The following is a 21,316-nucleotide window of genomic DNA, read 5'->3' on the forward strand; positions in this document are numbered from 1 at the left end:
AAGGTGATGTGGGATTGCCTTCCGGCGAGAGCAATGCTGAGCAGGCGTGGCTGGAGAATCCCCGCAGAGTGCAGGACATGTGGAGTTGAGGAGTCGGTGGACCATGTACTCTTCCAGTGCACATGGGCGAGGTCAACATGCCAGTGGACAGGGATTCTGCAGGAGACTCAGAGTGAGAAGTTACAGTTTCTTTAGGTGATACGATAGTGGCTGGCCAGTCCGCGGATTTGTTAGGAGGCCATGAGAGCGACTTGCACAGCACATCAGATTTGGCTGGTAAGAAATGCTCGTATTTTCGGCGAGCGCAGGGTGTCACCGAGATTTGTTGTGGAGTTTGCTCGAGCACAGGCCACGGAGATCAGGCCAACCCCTCTTCAGATAGACTTTTGACTACTCGGGACACCTAGAGTTCCTTCTCTGCTCCGACAGCTCCTCAAACAATATTTTTACCTGGGAGCCCCCACCCTCGAGCTTTCTCAAGGTCAACTTTGATGAGTCGGTGCTAGATGGCGATACGCGGGGCGGTGCAGGCTTTATTATACGGGGCCTGCACTTTAAAGTGGTGGCAGCAGGTGGCTGCCAGCTGTTTGACACGTCGATTCTGGGAGCAGAGTTGCGAACTGCCTGGACGAGTCTTCGACATACGTGGGTGGTACTGCAAGCCAGTTCGATCATTCTAGAGGACGACTTGGCCACGATTATCGGATGGATTCAGGGGGGTCGAGGGGTGAGAGTACCGACCACCTCTTGATCCGAAACATAGGGATGATGATGAAAGATGAGGGGACCTTACAGGCCAAACATGTATTCAGAGAAGCCAATAGGACGGCCAACTGGATGGCTGCCTACGCAAGCCACCACTCAGGGTACACCCTTTGGTCAGAGGAGGGAGAGCTACCTTTGGCACTCCGCAAGCTGTGTTGTATTTTGATTTTATTGAGTGTATTCGTACATGCACTGTATGAAGCACCCACTTAAGCGCAAAAACAAAAAAAAAAAAAAAAAAAGACCTTATAAGGTGGATGAGCAGTCAAAAAAATGGCTTCATCAAAAGCTTGCATGCATTAGCGAGCTTGGACATGATTTCCCATCAGATCGATCAGTGTAGATGAGTAAAAATAGCACACCTCTCAAAGAAAATAGAAAACAGGTGGACAAACAGTTTTATTTTGGATGCTTGTGGCAACGATCAAGGACTCACACGGACCCCAAAAGTTACATTCAGGGCTTGAGATCTGATCCACATAAGGCAGTGCGCTGCTTTTTGGGCAATGCAAGTTCTAATCCTTTAGCATTGCTCCAGTGGCCCCTGGCATACAAGGACTCGGCTGTGCACGAAACAGAAGCCTGAATTAATTGCTGCAACCAATCAGAAACAATGACGCCTGCGAAGCACCTTTTGATTCAAATATACAAATATATCTTTCACACGGAAAGAAACAGCAAATAAGGATTCCTATTAACAGGACACAGATAAAGGCTCACTATAATGTTACTGGCTTTTGATTAGAAGACATGATTATGAAAGTCATGGTGGAGGTCGAAATTATCATTTCTATCTTCATCATTCTTCATGGTCATGGCAGAGCTGGTCATCTTATCAATGAAGCACACTTTGTCATTTTTTTTATCCTCCGGGATGATCTTAAGAGAGAGTCCTGCACAAGCCTTTGGCAGCTCATCGGCATAAGCTTTGCAGATGTAAGCTTCAAAATTTTCATAATCCTGGAGTCAAGAGCAGAATATATTTATTATTATATTGAAGTAACAAAAGAACCCATTCAACGTGTGAGCTGTTGGATTGCCAGTCAACATGAAGATTTACAGAAAACCTCAATTTATGATACAGTATGGCTACCAGCAGATCTTTATTAAGCATATAGAATAAAAATGAGTAAACGAGCATAAAACTTCTGAGGATTCAATAGAATTAGCTGGAAAGAACAGATAGCATGTAACCATCTTCACCTAGAGGATGATAATATTCATATTCAACTTAAAATAAGTGCATGTAGCTGAGTGAAAAATTAAACTTGGAATGAAAATTTAGCTTTCTAATATGCCTGACCTCACAAACATGTCTATTTTGAGAAAAGAGAGTTTTACCCAGAGACAAGGAAGTCAAAAATTTGCATGCAAGTTTGCTGAAAATGCTTAAGACCATAAAAGCAAGGTAATGGTGTCACTCCATGGAACTATATACAAAGAGAGCTAAACAGGTTCTTATAGTACAGATACTAAACAAAGACTACAGTATTGCTAATCATATACTTTTGCTGAGAGCTCCTAGGCAGGCATATTGCTAGTACAAGAACTGAGCATGTCAGATGGCTTCACTCTGGAGGGGTTCCTTGCTTGAAATGATTCAGTATTTGTATCAAGGACCAAAAAAATGGTGTTTGAGAAAAATAGTTGGGAACTATTCTAGAAGGAAAGCAACGAAATCAATGTAGACTGACTAGAAGGTTATTATGGTACCAAAGATTAGTCAATGTTAATTAACCTCTTTCAGAAGTAGTAAATTGGCATTCTTCATACATGAATTGTCTATGTAGAGGGCATGCCTTGGTCCAGTGATAAGGTTGGTCTGTGATGCCAATTCTTTTTTCTTTTTTTTTCGAGAGAGAAGGGAGGGAGACCCACCCACACAATAATTGCCCAGACCCAAATTCTTGAAATGCACTATCCAAGACTCGAACTCAGAACTTTTGGTTGCTAAGCAAAGGGGAGTGACAATTGGATCAAGCCTCAATTCATGCGATGGCAACTTGAAAAGAGACTTTTTGGTGTTTGGCTTGTGACAGTGTAAGATAACTCTTACATTGCAATATATTGGGAAGATAAACAAAAATTGGGGCCTTTGTTGAGCTGATCACCATTAAAGAAGGGGATTTTGCACAAAAAGGTTTTGTTCCACAAATAGTTCATTTTGGCATTTACCTGACCATTATGCCCCCATCTTCAAATGAGTCGATAGACTAATCTTAATTGAAGAACACATTAGTAATGGATGCCTACATAATCCAAGTAAAAGGACATGTCAAATATCCTTATAAATAATCACAATTGCAGGGGCATAATGGTCCAGTAAACTTCACAATGTAGCATTCTGCCAAAAGAGAAAAAAAATGTGGCCGATATTCGCAAATATGAGAAATTTTTACTGCAAAATTCTCTTACAAGAAATCTGGATGACTGCATCTTCCTTCTACTAATAATATGTATAGTTGTATACAAATAAATTGTGATTATTGCCACAGTGTATTAGTAGTGACCAAAAGGAAGCCAAAAAATTCAAGGAGGCAAAAATAATCAAGGACAATCTAAACTAAAATTGCAGATGACCATTGAATCTAAACCAACAAACTAATCCAGGACAATCTAAAATAACATTGCAGATAAGTTGCCCAGCACCTGCTAGGTGGAAGCAAAGAAAACAATCAAAAAATGTTAGCCTATGATGCTATATAAAAAAAAAAAGATTGCCAACTTTGCTATGCAAATAGGTAATGTATGGCTATGTCAACATAGTCTATAACTAATCCTTAATAACATACAAAAATCATGAAGTACAATGAAGTATGGCTAAAACAAAACAGTGTTAAATGACCTTGAACACAATAAAAAAACAGGCATAGGAATTTCTAAAGGATAATAAATCATCCAGTTTATATAGTCAGAGATCATAGTACTAACATCATAAAGAGGCTGTCCATCCACCACCACCCAAGGCACATATGTGTGAGGGGGCTGAAGAGAATCTGTTTGTTCTGCATACTGTAATTCAAGCTGCAAATAAAATTTCAACCATGTCAAAGAGCAAGGCTGAGTTAGCTAGTATGCTTCTAGATATGCAGATATATATATATATGTGTGTGTGTGTGTGTGTGTGTGTGTGTGTGTGTGTGTGTGTGTGACAACTCCTACGGCATTAGATATTTAAAAAAGCTTGCTGTGTGACCAGTAAACACCATTCAAGACAATACAAACCACCTCTGAAACCTTATACAAAGAGTACCACGTTCAAGTTTTTTTTTTTAAGGGAAACTACCTTGTTCAAGTTGCTTATTTTTGTAAGCGTGAATGTGTAAATGCATGTGTAGGTATATATTTGCAAACACATTTACCAATAACTTCAGTATTTACCAGTATGTCACTGAAGCTATAAAGAAGCTAACACACTGTAAGACTTACTTAGCTTTAATAATCAAAATATCGGGCAACAATAAATATAAACTATTATAACAATAAAGAATCAAGTTAAAAAAAGACTAGAATAGGAAAAGATCAGGTTGGCAACAATAAGATGATTTAGTGGAGGATAATCAGTTGAGATGTATGGCTATGTACACTTGTACAACCTACACTTCTTAAGCCATATATGGATGGAGGAAGGAGGGGTCTCAAGTTCAAGTTGGAAAGTCGGGAAAGAGGAGGCAGAGAGTTTGAAAGTTATAAAATAAAGTATTAAATTTGAAACTGTGATTAGATTTTTAAAGTGGTCATTGCTTAGGGCAGTGGTACAAGGCTTGGGCTGATAAGTGCAATGGTGCAGGTTCGAGTCATGGGGCAGCCACTTTGTGCAAAAAAAAAAAAACAACAAAGGTTAAGATTTGTCCCAATTTGCCCCTCCTAGAACCTTGGATTGGCAGGACTATAACTGGGTGATCGCCTTTTTTATTAGACTTTTAAAGAATTTTCATTTCAAATCACTTATAGGTTGAAGCAATAAAGAAGTAGGTACGATAAAGCCAAACAAACTAGACAAATTAAAGACTTTTGGCTATACTTATGCATGATTAAGAATCCTTATAGCATAACAAAACAGTAGGTGCATTATCAAAGAAAAGCTGGCGATGATATTGAATCATCATTAAAATGGTGAATTTTGTCATTTGAGCTAAGCTGGAAAAAAAACGAATAACTACAACGTCAGCTACATAAACTACAGGTGAACCACCACAAGTTAAATTATTAAATGGTAATCCCACTAAATCAAAAACTGAATGACTCAATTATGTTATATATGCTGAAAAGCTCTCAGATACAGTTGAAGAGAAGCGCTAGCATGATTTTTTTTTCATTTTCTATATGTTATCTTTTTAGAGGATTTGATTCCAGAAAAATTAGCACGTTCTGCAATGAGTGTAAAAAAGAAAATGGTAACAGCCACCAAATTAAATCTTTAAGAAAACCCTTCAATTAAAAACATAAAGCCAATTTCTTGGCATAAAAAAATAGTGACATAAATACAATCTTCTGCAAGGTTTGGTATTGCCAAAGAGTGATGGTAGACCTCATAACACAACAGTTGAGTGCATATGACAAATCCACAAAGCAAAATTGGTCCCTGTTATGGACTGTCAGGTTGTCCTGTCCAGCACTGGGACAACACAGTCCTACACGAAATGATTTAGTTTTAAATGCATATGGCAAATCTACAAAGCCAAATTGGTTCCTGCTATGCTCTGTCAGGCTGTCCTGTCAAGCATTGGGACAACACAGTCCTACATGAAACCAAATAGTTTTAAACAGAACCGATGGCCTGAAGTATTACATAATGTATAATCGACCACTGCTCAAAGAAAAATAAAGAATATGACCACCGGACCGGGAATTGTATTTCAAAGTTAAACATGAGGGGAAAACAGGACAACTTAACTTCCAGTCCTTCATTTTCCCAGCAATGTAACAATCAGGGCCTGTTCATTCCCAATTCCTTGCTTTCATGGCCATTTAATTTTTTACCTTGAAAACACACAAGTGCATATAAAAATATATATCACGGATCAAAAGTTAAACAAAATATGATAGGGCCCTAATTATAGTAGTCAAACCAAGGACCTGGAATTGAAAAAATATGGAAATTTCATCACATTTCAGAATCGTGTGATAAAAGCAATTGTAACTTTGGATTAACTTAAGAGAGCCACCAACATAAGGAAATCATCATGCAAACATTCTAAACATAACCAGTAAATGAATTCTTCCTCTCCCTAAACACAAGGCCATCCTTATAAATCTACAGCACAAAGTTATATACATTAAGTATTTTCTTCATATAACGAAAATAAATAGAATGTGGAAGCAACCTTTTTCCCATATCCGCTTTCATAGCAATCCAAAACAGCATGTGAGTCTAACCCAGTATTTGAGAAGCAGGACTCCCACTCAAGGTATTTATGTTCCACCACCAAACTCTCAACACAATAGATGAAACTGAAATGCACATTCTGCAATGAATTTTAAGGAAATCAATACATCATACATAGGGAATTAACAGCATATGAAACTTGCAACCAACGTATACTATAGAATAAAGATAGAAAACAAGGGGAAAATGATCTGAGATAACCTGCATCATGAATGTCATAATCCATGTGCAAATACAGCAAATTAAAGATTTGGAATAAGATGTGCTAATAAGCACTCAACAAACAGACATAATGGATTGACTACTTTGTAATAAAAAAAATATAGATACTTGTTACACATGTGGATCCAAACAGATGGCTTAATAAAAATTCTCGTAGAGATGTTTCTTTGAAAGAATGACAATCTAGGAGATAACCACAAACAATTAGGTCTTTTTTATAGTGTCTTGTTTTGTCAGGATCTCTAGCAATAGAATAGATGGCATATAAAATAATATGATGTCAGTATTTAAGAGTGTTAGTATATACATTTTGCGTGCTGCATAGGTTATATGGTTCTACCCTGCAAAGACACTTCCAGAACTCCAGGAAAACATGTTTCAGTTAAGCAATTATTGCTAAGATATAAATTGATGTCTAAGTGCATGAAATAAATTTATTGAGAAATAGAAAAATGACATTACCACGTCAGGCCAGACACTGATTGCACAGGCTTCTACAGTGTTCAGCACGCATTCATATGGACCATGCTGCAAAATGCAATATACTTTAATTTCTTTACAAAAGACATAAGGATGTCAGTAATAGCAAAATGAAAGAAAGAATACTTTAAGAATGAGAAGAGAAAAGAAAGTGGGGCACCTTACGTTACATTATAAGAGATTAATTTAAAAATAATAATGTAGAATGCAAAATGCAAGAGTGATTTCCTCTTCAACTTTGGCGAAATAAAGAGGGGCCCTTTTACATGCATGCCCATGTATCATGATAATAAGAAATCACCTTAGGCTCCTAAAAATGAAGTTACTGAAAGGCATTTTGTTGAGTATTCGTTTTTCTCTAATCATCTTTGGTTCATTGCTTTGTGGGACTAGTAATTACTCACATAATGCACTGGAACATATCAAATAGGTACAATCCTTGGGAAGTGGAATGGTGAACATGAAATTTTGTAACTAATTTGTATAAGGGCCACAGAAAGAAAAAGAGAAGCCCTTTGCTACATTGCAAAGACCTCATATATTGAATTTATCTTTGATATGAAGTTTCTCTTCTTGTTTGAATTTCTAACTTTTATTCATCACTGTCTATTTCTCTTCTCACCCATCATAAGCCATTTTTTTGCAATCCTCCTATGAGGACCCGTGTGGGTGTGTGTTTAGTCTCACATCGGTTATTCGCTGGATAGATCTTGGGTATTTACATAGAATCAAAGAACCCAAATAATACCTTCCAGCTAGCTATTTTGAGTGAGATCCTAAGTTGTTACAAATGATATTAGAGCGGACCCGGCCCATAACCTATGTGGACTAAGGGATGCTACAGCACGGATCCATTAGGGTTGACCACGGGCCGATCGTGGTGTTTGTGATTAGATCTGAATGAATTTGAACCCTTAGTCTGACGAGAACATCAGAGCTTGAATGGGGGGAGTATCTGAGGACCTGTGCGGGCGTGTGTTTAGTCCCACATCGGTTATTCGCTGGGTAGATCTTGGGTACTTATATAGAATTAAGGAACCTAAATAATATCTTTTGGCTAGCCATTTTGGGTAAGCTCCAGGGTTGTTACACCTCCTACACATAGGCAGTATCATCACACTCAGTTCTCCAACACTATGAACAATTGGTTCAGTTCCTACAGACTCTACATATGTTTATGTTTTTAAGCTTATCCTTTCCACTTTTAACCCAAATCAATCTTAGCATTCTGATATCTTGAACGCTCAATTTAGAAATAGCTCATAATAAACTGTTGGGAAAAATTATGGAGAAGTCATTTATAACATTAATGGAAGTCATAACAAAAACCAAAAAGTTCACGACAAAGTAATCTATATCATAGAGAATTCTTCCCTTAACAAAACCAAATAGCGAAAAAGGATCCAAAAACAGAAATCCGAATAGTTGACAAAAGGCACACTGGTTATTATAGATATAATTATATCTTAATAGCCAAGGATCTACTAATTTAAAATTCCTCTCCGCGGTACCGCCATCCGAACTGGAAAAATTCAATTTGTATTCATCCCTACTATAAAACTACCTCCAAGCTTACAGAAAAACTCCTACAACGACCCGAACAGTAGAAAGAGAGAGCGATTAACCAATTTCATACATAAATTTAATATTCAAAAGCGAACAGAATGCGGAAATAGAACAAATAGAAGCAGATGGGAAGGAGAAGAACCTGGCAAGAGATGGTACCATTGGATCCGACCCTGGCGTTGCCGTACGGGACGAGATCGAGATCGACTATGTCGATCATCCCGTTCTCGAAGATCTTGGCGAGGTAGTTGACGATAAAATTGGAGCAGTAAGGGCACAGGGTCTCGTAGTAGAGAGCCAGCGGGACCTTCCTGGCCGAGACAGGGGAGGAAGCGAAGAAAGAGGAGAAAAGAAGGAAGAAAACGAGGAGTAGGCGATTGGAAGCCATGGGTAGCAAGCGAATTCCAGGACCTAGGGTTTAATCGGGAATCTGGGGTTTCGGCTTTCGAGTTCTCCTCCTTCCCCCTTTATGCCATCATCGCGCTCTCCCACCCGGACAGTCGGAGATTGGACCAGGGGGGGGAAATGAGATATTGTTTGGATGCCTGCGGTGGAGATTGTAGAATATGAGAAAAAATCAATGTTTTCGGCGACCGAGTACAATAGACCCACAAGCACGCTCAATTGCCTGAAGGTGGGAAAAACCGCGGAGCGAGCGGGAAGTACCTTCTGGGTCACTTTTTTGGTGGTCGGAAGGCGCTTCGGATAATCGGGTATCTCGGCCACTTTCGTTCAAAGATTCTGATCCGATCTCAGCCGTTGATATTAAGTGATAAGTAAGTGTTATTAAAATAAATATATAAAACATGATTATCTAGGAAATAAGTTTTGTGAAAAATAAGAAAAAAAAATATGCTTTTCGTAAAGTTCATTTTTTCAGCTATTATGACTTACTAATTTTAGTAAAAAACGGATTTTATGAAAAAAAAGAAAATAATTAATTTTCTTTGTAAAACTCATCCATTTTGAGTATTTTATATATCTATTTTAATATAGTATGTCAACCAAACAGCTTTATACTTTTTAATTGAATATCATGTTACTTTTGAATTATCTAAATTGTATCTCTTAATTGAATATTTTGTTACTTTTAGTTGGTTCTTTTTCATTTCATTAAAAAAAACTCCTTTTTATTTTTTAAATAAATAAAAAAAATTGTTGAACTAAAAGCACATGACGATTGAAGTCTAACATTCTACCATATCCATTTAAGCCTAATGTTTGGTCTTATTTATGGATTTTTTTTGGATATGTAAAGAGCGTTTAAAAGTAGACTTGCGAGGCTAGACTTTAGTGAAATCTCTGGATAATAAGTGTATCTTACATCTCCGATCTCCTAGCACAGAATAGAAAAAAAAATAAATAAAAAGCATACTACTGTAGAGGGAGCAAGTGGGCCAAAATAATCATAAATATACTTCTAATTTTATAGGGAGCATTCATGAAGCTCCAAGCCCCCTATTTTCTTGAAACATGTACAAAATATATGGCTTATTGTATTCAAGTTAATATCTCCCATCTCCATTGGCATATGCTTTTGAAGTGAGAGGCCACATCAAGTGATGAGATATTTTCAGTACTTTTGTTATACCTAATTTGACCTAGTGTTTACAATCCTGCATGATAGGTAATCTAACATATTGAGGTCACACATGAATTCCATCAGCAAATTAACACAGAGTCACCTAAGTCCTAACCCAAATCATGCAAGCATTATCCTACAATTAACTTTGCTCAAAAAAATATCCTACAATTAGCTCTTCCATCAATCTATGTCTGGCATTAATTTTGCTCTCGTGTCACTTATTAAAGTTCTCCTGATTGAAGCTCAAAAAAAATTATGGGGAAAAATAATCTAGGACAAACTTCGATGTCATACGAATCATAAACTTCAATTCCAATTATTATTAATGTCCATACATGCCTTTTATACAAGGGTCAACTGAAAAGGAAGAGATTATTAGTTGTTTAAGTTACTTGTACTTAGCAAGGTAGCACAACACACTCCTCTATAGAATATTATATGAATCATCAAGAAATTCAGGGAATTGGAATACCATCTCTCGATCGTGATCCAAGATTGCATCTACAAATGATGTCGACCCATCACAAGAAGCTCCCAAAATATTGCTTACCTCCCCATCCAATGCACCATACCATTCACCAACCCAATCATTCTGGTTTGCCACTCCACTCCCCACCATCAGTTTTTGCTGCGTCTCAACATCCATTTTAGCCTTCCATGATGGGCTTCGACCCAAGAAAGCATACTGCACCTGGTTCGAAGAGTCGTCCATTGAAGACTGAGCACATACATCACCCTGATCATTATGAGGTAAAAATGCATCTTCTACAAGAAAGTCACTCCATTTAGTCTCCGGCGACAAAGATGGTGCATTGACTTGGGTTGTCACCACCGTGGAGAAGGAAGATGCCTCACTAGAGGAGGCACAGGTGGCTACAGTCATTGAGTTCACATCATAGAATTGGGGGAGAGGACTGCTTGTCGATGGCTTGCTTTCATGGAAGTTTGGATCGATGATTGCTGTGGACTTGGAGAGGAAGACATTCTTGAGGTCTCGGTTGAGGCAGCTGATTCGGGTGCCGTGAAGGGAATGGTATTTGCCTCTGCTAGTGCCGGCGGTGGCAGCGGTCGGGAGGCCACCGATGCTTTGGATGATCTCCGAGATGGGGCGGTGGGTGATGGGGTCAATGCCCTTCTGGATGAGCTTTTTGCTGAGCTTGGTATTCCAATGGTTCTTGACATCGTTGTCAGTCCGACCAGGGAGCTGGTTAGCTATTATAGACCACCTGCACCAAAAGGAAGCTATGTTTGATGAAAGCATAGCATTATTCCATTGTTTGTTCCCTGGAGTAGTGTATATGAGATGTCCATGCCACTTCACGTGCATGCAATGTCATGGTTTATCCCTTGAAACTTATTCTCTATGTTTATATTGCTGCCAGTGGACAGTCAGATGTAACTCAAAAGACTGGCAAAAAGCTACAACAAGAATTATAATTGTGATTCTAGTTTTAAGCCGAAATTAGTTGGTTAGACACCGGATCCTAACTCAAGATTCCCTTTCTACTTAAAACCAATCATTTGATAGATACATTCAAGCCTAGGTTACAAGGTTAATACTAATTGATCATATACTTCTTTTTTTTTTTTCGCGCTAAAGTAGATAATTCATACAGTTCTAGCATGGATACATCCAATAAAGTCAGAAAACAATAAGTTCTGGAGCGCCCAATGCAACTCTCTCTTTCCGACCCACAGAGTACCTTCGGAATGACTAACCACATACGAGGCCACCTAATCTACGGCCCTGTTACCCTTCCATATATCTTAATAATGGAACCACTAGAATAGCAGGGGGGTTAATTTGCCGCATTTACTGTCACTACCAGTTGCTTCCATTGATTGATACTATTCTCCGTTTCTCTTCTTTTCTTTTCTTTTTTGGAATTTAATATTGTTCAAGGTTTTGGCCACAAAATGTTCCTTACCCATAACATAATTGTGACTATGTGAATCAAATACAAACGCATACCCGTGTACGTGTGTGTAAACATGGCTGTCGCACAGTTAGTCTCTCTCTCTCTCTCTCTCTCTCTCTCATGTACACGATAATTAAGGTTGTTATGCCATAGGCTCATCAGTTTTTTCTGCTCCCCATTATTTAATCTATTGTATCAATTTCTCTAGATTCATCCTACGTCTGATCTCCACTTTCTTCAACCAACATGTAGCTCAATTTCACCAATCATATTTTGTTAATTTCCTTCATCTTATATCTTATGACCACCACCATGATGACAATGAGAAATCATTGCTGGCCAACGTTAGATAGATATATGTACATAACTGTAAGTAGAATCCATTAAATATGCCAATCTAGGGTTCCACAGAAGCAGGCACTTACCAGGAAAATGCAGCAGAAAAAATAAATATAAGTAGGTCAAATACTACAATAAATGGTGATTATAAAGCATACTTTACCTGCTTCCTATGGTTGCATGGAGGGTTATAATCAGCTCTTCCTCTTGAGGAGTGAAACTCTCGTGCTTCAGATTAGGCCTCAGATAATTAGTCCATCTCAGCCTGCAGCTCTTCCCGCATCTCTTCAGTCCTACAACATCTCATTAATTTAACATGCATCACTGAAACAAAACTAAATTAATATTCAACATGCATGCTGTGACAATCTACTTTGAAAAGTTTTTTTTTTTGTGTGTGTGTGTGAGAGAGAGAGGACACTTTGAGAGAAGATGGAGTCATATATTGACCTGCTTTCTTTGGAACGGAGGTCCAGTTCCCAGTCCCGTGAGTGGAAGTGTAAGCAAGCAGCTTTGCGTCTTCCTCCGCCGTCCAAGGGCCTCTCTTCACGTTCAACTTATCACAGCATGGAGGCCTCCCCATCTCAGACCTAATATAACACGAACCTAATAATTGTTACCATGCATCAAAACGTCAGCTATAAGAAGAAAGAAAGCTTCAGCTCAAGAGAGAGAAGTAATGGTGATGTAAGCCCAGACCTCTTTTGGAATCGCTCTAAGTGAAGGGGGGATAAGGGGAGAGATATAGTAAGCGAGGAGGTTGGTTTCAAAGTTTTAAGAAGAGAGAAGCAAGAAAAGCATGAGATCCCCCCTCATTTATCTAATGATGGCATGATTATTGTCATCACTCCAGAAACCGTTTTGAGATGCGATGAGGGAAAGGGCTTATGATTTCATTCTGCAACCCCACCTACACGCTTCAAAAATGCTTGGCTAAAAGGGAGCGTTGAGTCAGGTACAATTCGGGTGGGTTTTTTGGTTACGCTTAGCAAAATATGTACCTTTTTTAGTCTGATTACTTCATTATGTTGTCTTTTGCCAACAAAAAGAAAAAAGATTACTTCATCATATTATTTTCCCTGCATGTGAATCATTTTCACGAGTTTGACATGAAATTTTCACAACATATTTGCTGTCACCATCTCACTTTACGCCATAGAAATAGATAGGTAGGCTGATATAGCAACACATTCATGCATTGATGCATATATAGATACGCATACATGCATGCATGCATACATACATACATACATACATGCATACGCATATACATACATGCATGCATACATATGTTAGGCTGCCTCACCCACTTAAATCAGTGAAATAATCAAGCATATATAGTTTATATTGAACTGAATGCGATGCGTATCAATTTTCAAAAGCTAGATGTTACATTTTCTAAAACATCGGAGGAGAATACTATTGTGTTTAGGACCGAAAGAAGCCCTGAAAACTTGATCATTTGGTAGATTGGGTGATTGACTATCTTAAGGGGCATGTGAAACAATTTATCAACACTTGATAGCACATAATTCCTCCGGAACCAACTCCTATTAAAAGTGCATATCTTTTAGATTTCAGACTTTACTATAGTCATCTAAATTCAGACTTTACACTTGATAGCCTTGTACCATAGTCCTCTAAATTCAGAGTTTGGGGATGAACCAAGATTCTCAATCTTAATACTGGATACTATACTAGTAGGTTGTTAATTTGATATGGTATGATATAATTTGGTATGAAGTACTTCATACCAACACAACTCTCAACTCTTTTTTTTTTTCTTTCTTTCACTTTTATCATAGTATCTCTCGGAACCCATTAGTATGGGTCGGCGTGGTACACACTCTAATTTGAAGATAGTACTAGACTATGTGCGATAATTTCGCCGGTTTGAACCAATTTAACTTGTATACTGTATTGGACCTCGATACTATATCAATTCTTTACTAATATGGTACGATATAGCCTACACGGATCGGTACAGATCGGTACGGCAGATCTTGGGATCAACTATAAATTGAATTCTAAATTTCTTATTACTATAACAAGATGTGCGACCATGAGGAAAAACCTCTATTCACTAAAGTTATGACCACTAACATTAATGTGAAACAATCTTATTGACTTTTAGGAGAACAATTTATGGCACTCCCTTGCCTCCTTATTCGGATCTATATTCGACCGTAATCTCTATATGCTACATTAGCTCTAGCGGATATCATAGCCAAGCGGGAAAAAGGAAGATGCTCGGTGGCCTTAATGCATGTTGTTTATATTTTTTTTGGAGTTAGAATAGCCTAATCCCACCGATTATCTTATATCTATCCCATACCATCTAGGTCAGAACCAAAATCTCAGAGCTCATAGATCCGGGAATCCTTAAATCGGGACGAACCTGATCCTCTTGCCCAAGTGATAAGGGGTGGTACTATGAGAGCTTTTGTGGTGCATTACTGTTTTTGACATTCACAAGAATGGAACCGTTGATACACTATTTTTATATTAGATTTTTTTTTGCATGAATATTTTTTTAAATATCAATTTTTTTATGAATATCCTTTCAAACTTAATATTTACATGTATACCTTCGTAAAACACTTATTTTGTTATTATTATTTTTTTATCCTTATTTTTGCATATGTACCCATACCATCTAAGGTCCTTAAAAAATTAATATTTTCAAATTAAAATGACTAAAATATCCTTAATGGGTAGATGTGCAAAAATAAACATTAATAAAACAATCGCGATGAAGAACAAAAAAATAATTTTGATATTTTATTTTATTTTTAATTAAAATAAAGTATAGTTTTTATTAATATTATTAAAAAAACTGTTATATAAAAGGCATTTATAAAAAAAATAATATTTTATAAAAATATAAAAATAAAAATAATTTTTTTAAAAAAAATATTTATATAAATTAAAATTTTAAAAAGATATTTATGGAAAAAAATCCATTCATATTTGATAGGGAATACTCTTTAATGCACTTGGTCGTGGTCAGGGGTGGCTCAATGCATTTGGAGGCCTAAGATGAACTAAAAGGTCCCAATATAAATGCATTTGGGGATCTCAATACATTTATAGCTATAAAGATGCATAGCATTTGAGGCCTCCAAATGCATTGAGGGCTTCAATGCATTGGGATGCTTACCTTAGAACTCGCTATAATAAATGTATTTGGGGGCCGGAGTCTTAGGCGACCGTCTCGGTCCTTGAGGGTTGAGCCGAACCTAGTCGTGGTTTGTCCATAAACACTTCTTTCTCACTGCACAAATTAGCAAGGATCCGGGTTATCTAACCAACTAGGTACTAGAACAAATAAAAAAGATAAAAGAAAGGGCATTTTCGTCAATTTCAATGACATCGCCGGAGTTAAAGTAAAAGTCGTGGATGTGGCGGTCTTTTGAGTGTGTCCCGTCACGCTCAATGTTGGCTTCTTTTTCGTCGGCTTCTTGGCTCTTTTTCCGGGCCTGCTCTGCTTTCCGCTCTTATGCCGGAGAAGGTCTTTTCGGCTAATAATAAAAGCCCACAAAGGCCGGGAAGAGATGGTAGACATTGGGGTTGATGGAGAGATTTCTCTGGTTGCTCAAGAAGGGCTTCCTTCTCCAAGCAAGGCGTGCTATCCTAAGCCTATCCTCGAGAATAAGACAGAGGAACGGTGGAGGTACGTTAGCAACTAGTCCCATAATTAAATTATATAGGTTTTGCTCTCTGTCTCTCTCTCTATCGATCTATGTATCTATCTAGGTAGAAGGCATGGATTGGTGAAGCTTCGCGAGGACATAGAGAGATGTGGTGGATACAAGGATATCCAAGTAATGTGGGAGTTGATTCTCTCCAGCGAAGGTCTTCCCACTCGGTACAACCACAAGAAGAGATGGGCTATGCCAAGCTCCTGTGCTAAGTACATGAAGTGGGTGAAAGTTTTACGGTATTTCAGCAGCTCGTCCAGCTCGGTCGGTAGAGCGCAAGGCTCTTAGCTTTGCGGTCGTGGGTTCGAGCTCCACGGTGGGCGTAGGGATGTCAGGGATTTCTTTATTTCCCCTTCTTTGGCTTCGAGTTTTAGTGGAAAAACTTGTTTACAAATGATGCATATCCGTCTGAATTGATTCCATCATGACTGCAGTAGTCATCATTTGCTAAAAAAGCTTGACGTCCAGGGATTTAACGCAAGAATCACTGACAGTGGCAAAAGCCTTTATGTTTCCCAGGGAGTAGAGACAGCCATAACCAAGAAAAAGAGACAGTTCTATCATGGTAATTACCAGTGCAGTGCCACAGATGAGTGGAATGGGCTACCCAAGGCGAATGCAAGTCATGTTGTTACCATTTTAACCAAGGAGCCACACATTCACCAAGCTAAATGCAGGTCTGTCTTGCTTGCTGGAAGTCAATTAATCATCAAAAGGAAAGACAAATCAATCAACCTCATTTTTGTTTTAATTTAACATGGATGGTAAACTACTGCAATTTGTTTTGGCCTTTGCAATGGGTTAATGCCGCAGTCTCCTTGTCTCTGGTGTTGGGAGCCTTTACTATTAAACTGCTTTGGAAAATGATACTCAGACACAATAAATATGACCGATCCCATAACATGCTCTTAAGCGTCACCAGCAAAGACTATATTCCAAGATTTCGTCTTCGTGGCTCCTTGCTCAGCCGAGTCGTTTGTTCCCTGGATTTCTACTTGGATTTCCTCTTCTGATGTAGTATTTGCACTTGGATTTCACACTGACATTATTGCAATAACTAAGTGAAGGACGTCTGGTACATAGCATAATTAATAACACCCCTGACCTAAGCATTCACAGGAAGAAGAAACGCACTGAACAACTCTTCAAACCTAAAACAGAAAAACACTTTCCTGATTCCTCAAGCAGCTAGAACCTCTTCTTCTTCTTGATGGAGAAGCATCTGATCAAAATGCCAAGTTCCTGCAAAAAAATTCCATAAAAAAATCAAGTCACACACAAGAACTTTTGAGACCTCACAGAATGATTTGAGGATATCTTCATATAAATCTTACCGTGCCCTTTGCCCACCCTTCTAAGCTGAGCAACATATTCAGAAATCTTCTTTATGCTTTCTACCTGAACATAGAAGAAAAAATATATATAAAATAAATACAATAATAGCAGTCAGTTGTCATGGACCCATAACACAACTCAACAACATTGAACTATTCGATGGAGGAGCTGCTCACCGTTTATAAACGGTGGGGCACCTCCTTATCAGTCAACTAGACCTATCGCAATCCAGCCCACCCAACCTTGTCACAGATTGGCTCCTACCCGAGGCCGGAATTTTTTTTCTTTTTATTTTTTAAGGAGTAGGACTCCGATATCTTTAATGAGGGACTCATATGACTATAAGATTTTAACGCATACTAGACCTGACTTTGGTCCATCGGTGACGGACTCACCGACCAAAAAGCTTTAGCTATTGGATGGAGGACCAGCTCACAGTTTATAAATCCATGTGGCACCTCCTTATCAACCGATGTGGGAACATGACACAATGCTCTGTATCTGATTGGTGGAGTGCATCATCACTGTGTTTAGATACTGTGGCACCATCTCTTCTACACGATATCGTGCATACCTAATTAGGGCAGGCCTTCACTCCAACTTCTGGAGTAAAAGCTCAAAAACATCTATTTTGCTCCTATTAGCATTTAAATTATAAATTATGCTCTGCTTCGGGCCGGACCCATTAATTTTGTAGTTGGTCCGTCTCATTCAATCAGCACTCATACAGCTAATGACATTTCAAAGATGTGACTCAATGGTTCAATACTTGGTTTGCAAATAGCGAAGGAGTCAAATGATTTGGAAGTGCAATAATTATCAACTTGTTCCCAGAAAAAAAGGGCAAGGTGGTGGTGGGGGGCCAAAAGAGTAAAACTCAAAAGAACGGATCAGAAATCTAGGCTTCACCTGCTCGCCCAAAAACTGGCTCTCAATGAAGTCCACCATCTGAACATCGTTGCACCGTAATGCTACCTATTCATCCAAAAGAGATGTATTATAAAAATAAAATCAATTTTTAGATTGCCATTGGACAAGATGCAAATAATTGATCTAACAAGGGATTGAAGTCACTTACACTATGTAAATTAAGAAGCTTCTCATTGGTCAACTTCTCAAGAGACAACACAAGCTCCATTGCTGAACCAAGGAAGAACAAGAAATTAGAGCTCAAGAAAAGTGTTATCTTTCTAGAATACTACAGTATGGTGCACCTACAACATGCACATAATGAGCGAACTTTTTGAATCATAGAACTCAAGTTCCATCACTAAACATCCTGAGCCAACAAAACCTGTGCACTAGAATAGCAAACATGTGTACTAAAGATTAGGAAATCGATATATCTTGAGAAAGATGACACATGTTCCAACCAAAATAAGAAAAAAAATAAGACAAAAAGAAAACGGTACAGGATAACATGTGTACATTTTGATGGTAACGAAGAGCATCCATTACTGATGGGGTACGACTGCTTTATACCTGTACCAAATTAGCTGCCACAGTTTTATCATGTGAAAAGTTCTCTTAACACTGTGCGATTCCACAAGTTGACAGCAGGTCATCAAACATGCACAACATTACTTATCTGGTATACCACTAGGTATGGTATCATACCTTTATTGGCCTAGAAATAACACGCAGTCCCAACAATTAAGACATTGTTCTAGATATGGTTAAAAGCATCATGATCTTTTAAATTAGCTTCAAACATTTTAATTCAGCTAGTACACTGTATACTCATCTAGCTCACTGCTTCCTAGCTGGTGTAATGTCAAGTTTGCAGAGGAAGAAAAACATTACGTACTGGCTATGAGAGCTACACACACGCACAGAACTAATATTTCAGAAGGCACCAACTCTGTATACAAAAGCTAGGGTAAGATGTTTTCATGGAATGAATGCTGAAGTTCTTAGTTGTTATGGAAATGTGTACAAATAATCAATTACTTATGTGAATGCATGCCTTGCTTAACATGAATATGTAGAAGGGCAGGAGATTGACACATTATGAATGCTAAAATTTCACATTAAAAAAAAACAGATGGAAGTACAAAAGAAATGTATATGCCCATTCTCATGGTAATCAAGAAGGGAACAAGTATACAGACTGAGACTGCATCGAATTATCGACATATAAACACATGAAATGGATATTAACTGATAGTTCTGAATACACCAACTTACCATACAATGCATCTCCTTTCTCAGGGTGATCAAACTCACTGAATGGCATCAAAATTGACTGGAGCTTCACTCTACCTCCACGCTTATTCTGATAGTAATAGATAGAAAAATTTTGAAATTTCAGAACCTAATGCTTCAGAAGGTGTTATGCTTCAGTTAGAGAGAAAAGATAGGCAAAAACCTGGTACTCCATTAGCTTCTCCGCATGCTCACGTTCTTCATCACTTGACTCCTTGAAAAACCTGAAAGCATGGAAATGATAAGATCCTAAAATAGTCGTAACAAATGGAAAGAAGGATGAGAAGGATGTGGGGTTGATCTGGAGCTTACTTGGCGAGGCCTCTTAGCGCAACGTTGTCGCGGTCAAAGTATGCAAACATTGCATGATAGACATAAGAAATATTGTATTCAACACTGTCTCCAAAAGCACAAAGCGATCCAATTATTAGAAATAGATCCTGAGAGAGGAAAAGCTCGCAGTTGTATGAGCAGCCCAAAAAGATCGCACAAAGTAATATGCAACAGAAGTATATCTTTCCGAGGAACATGTGAAGAAATCAAAGGGAAGAATTTTGTCACGAGGTTTGGAAAACTCTAAGAATCCTTTCACTCTTTTGCAATTAAGGGCCAAAAAGGAAAGAAGGTCAGAAATAAAGAGTTAAAACAGGGGAAAAACAGACACTTTGCAAGACCCCTAAACGAGAAAAACTAAACAATAAACAAAGGCGTAAAGCCGTTTCCTTCCATAAAAGTCTACGCGAGCAAAACCTAATGGAAGCAAAGATTAAGTACCCCAAAAGAAAAAATCGGATTGGTTTCCTAAAACTCTTGATCAGTAAAAATCGGATCTTGATGCTACTGTTTTGGGAACAGGGCACTAAAAAGCTTGAAAAAAGACCGAATTTTTCTCCCTTCAAAACCCACGACACGGAAGAAAGAAAAATCGACAGGAAATTTATTACAAAAGAGAGAAATCCCACTTGATCTGCTCGTTGAGCGCGGCCTCGCACTCGTTGGAGTACTTCTGACGGGCGAGGGACTGATCGGGCATGGTGGGCACGAGGGCCAGTTCCTGCTTCAGCTCCTCAAAAGGCTCGAAAACCACACCGGTGATAGACCGAGGGTTGGCATCGCCGGCGGCCATGGCCACCACCGACCCATTCCGCCTTCCACTCGGAAACCTCAGAACAGAGCTGGGATAAGAACCGGCGACGACGCCGAGGGCGGCGGCCGGAGACGCCTCGGAGGATGAGGAGCAAAAGGCTAAAGCGGTAGAAGCTCGCAAAGTCATGGCTTTCTTGTTGGGTCTTCAGGGAGAGAGAGAAGACGGAAAACAGCACACAGGGGAAGGGGACGTGGGAGAGAGGAGACAAGCGGCAGGAGACCGAGTGACGAGGAAGTGGTTGATATAGTAGAGGAGAGAAAAGTCAAGGGGTTTATGATATCACGACGAGTGGAATGTTTGAGAATTTTAGAGGGTTCGTGGCTTGAGCTCGGTGGCGACTGAGAGTGTGTGTGTTTGAGAGTTTTTAGAGGGTTCCCCAGAGAGCTCTCTATTTTTATTTTTTTTGCCTCTTTCCTCCGCTGTTTTGAATTTTTCCCTTGGGCATGCCCGACCTGAACGGGGTTCCCGTGATTGCAGCCAACGCAACGGGAACCTGAGTTTTTACCGCATAAACATTAGAATAATGTCAACAAAAGATAGATACTTCTTCTTCACCTTGCTACAATTTTGGGAGTCAGACGATATATGTTTTGCTCTTTGCTATTCATGAGATCCAATCATGTCATGAAGTATGAATTGCTCGTCTTTAAATTACTTTGTAGA

General features: G+C 38.7%; 3 protein-coding genes and 1 long non-coding RNA gene across 5 annotated transcripts; 1 reads left to right on the forward strand and 3 right to left on the reverse strand.

Moving 5' to 3' along the window:
- Positions 1 to 1,331: 1,331 nt before the first annotated feature.
- Positions 1,332 to 8,969, reverse strand: LOC103717476 (gamma-interferon-responsive lysosomal thiol protein-like). Of its 2 annotated transcripts, XM_008805883.5 has the most exons (5): positions 8,565 to 8,969; positions 6,839 to 6,904; positions 6,093 to 6,233; positions 3,697 to 3,789; positions 1,332 to 1,725 (listed from the first exon to the last, which is right to left on the reverse strand). In XM_008805883.5, the coding sequence occupies exons 1-5, from the start codon at positions 8,808 to 8,810 to the stop codon at positions 1,507 to 1,509; spliced, it is 765 nt and encodes a 254-aa protein (XP_008804105.4). In that variant the 5' UTR covers positions 8,811 to 8,969; the 3' UTR covers positions 1,332 to 1,506. The 2 variants fall into 2 exon arrangements, with proteins under 2 accessions (XP_008804105.4, XP_088558548.2); XM_088702422.2 differs by lacking the exon at positions 3,697 to 3,789.
- A 1,401-nt stretch (positions 8,970 to 10,370) lies between these two features.
- TDF1 (Duplicated homeodomain-like superfamily protein) lies at positions 10,371 to 13,011 on the reverse strand. The gene is made up of 3 exons (XM_008805939.4): positions 12,716 to 13,011; positions 12,429 to 12,558; positions 10,371 to 11,233 (listed from the first exon to the last, which is right to left on the reverse strand). The coding sequence occupies exons 1-3, from the start codon at positions 12,846 to 12,848 to the stop codon at positions 10,432 to 10,434; spliced, it is 1,065 nt and encodes a 354-aa protein (XP_008804161.3). The 5' UTR covers positions 12,849 to 13,011; the 3' UTR covers positions 10,371 to 10,431.
- A 2,806-nt stretch (positions 13,012 to 15,817) lies between these two features.
- Positions 15,818 to 16,360, forward strand: LOC103717477 (uncharacterized). Its single transcript, XR_605672.3, has 2 exons — positions 15,818 to 15,938; positions 16,022 to 16,360. It is a non-coding gene; the product is annotated as an uncharacterized LOC103717477 (long non-coding RNA).
- A 264-nt stretch (positions 16,361 to 16,624) lies between these two features.
- FER4 (ferritin 4) lies at positions 16,625 to 20,901 on the reverse strand. The gene is made up of 8 exons (XM_008805884.6): positions 20,469 to 20,901; positions 19,819 to 19,902; positions 19,670 to 19,730; positions 19,489 to 19,576; positions 18,380 to 18,441; positions 18,211 to 18,276; positions 17,301 to 17,364; positions 16,625 to 17,208 (listed from the first exon to the last, which is right to left on the reverse strand). The coding sequence occupies exons 1-8, from the start codon at positions 20,777 to 20,779 to the stop codon at positions 17,147 to 17,149; spliced, it is 798 nt and encodes a 265-aa protein (XP_008804106.2). The 5' UTR covers positions 20,780 to 20,901; the 3' UTR covers positions 16,625 to 17,146.
- Between the last annotated feature and the right edge of the window lie 415 nt (positions 20,902 to 21,316).

Source organism: Phoenix dactylifera, chromosome 8, assembly GCF_051530095.1.
Source record: "Phoenix dactylifera cultivar Ajwa chromosome 8, Ajwa_hap1_PhDact_Kaust_v1.1, whole genome shotgun sequence".
Taxonomy (NCBI): Eukaryota; Viridiplantae; Streptophyta; class Magnoliopsida; order Arecales; family Arecaceae; genus Phoenix; species Phoenix dactylifera.

Coding starts and splice junctions, on each gene's coding strand:
- FER4 (XM_008805884.6), bottom strand. CDS start 20,779: ATGACTTTGCGAGCTTCTACCGCTTTAGCCTTTTGCTCCTCATCCTCC. Junction 19,577..19,669: donor AGAAGCTAATGGAGTACCAG/GTTTTTGCCTAT, acceptor TATTACTATCAG/AATAAGCGTGGAGGTAGAGT. Junction 17,209..17,300: donor AAGGGTGGGCAAAGGGCACG/GTAAGATTTATA, acceptor ATTTTTTTGCAG/GAACTTGGCATTTTGATCAG.
- TDF1 (XM_008805939.4), bottom strand. CDS start 12,848: ATGGGGAGGCCTCCATGCTGTGATAAGTTGAACGTGAAGAGAGGCCCT. Junction 12,559..12,715: donor CTCCGTTCCAAAGAAAGCAG/GTCAATATATGA, acceptor GAGATGTTGTAG/GACTGAAGAGATGCGGGAAG. Junction 11,234..12,428: donor CATGCAACCATAGGAAGCAG/GTAAAGTATGCT, acceptor CTTTTGGTGCAG/GTGGTCTATAATAGCTAACC.
- LOC103717476 (XM_008805883.5), bottom strand. CDS start 8,810: ATGGCTTCCAATCGCCTACTCCTCGTTTTCTTCCTTCTTTTCTCCTCT. Junction 3,790..6,092: donor AAAGCGGATATGGGAAAAAG/GTTGCTTCCACA, acceptor TTTTATTTGCAG/CTTGAATTACAGTATGCAGA. Junction 1,726..3,696: donor ATGGACAGCCTCTTTATGAT/GTTAGTACTATG, acceptor TCTTGACTCCAG/GATTATGAAAATTTTGAAGC.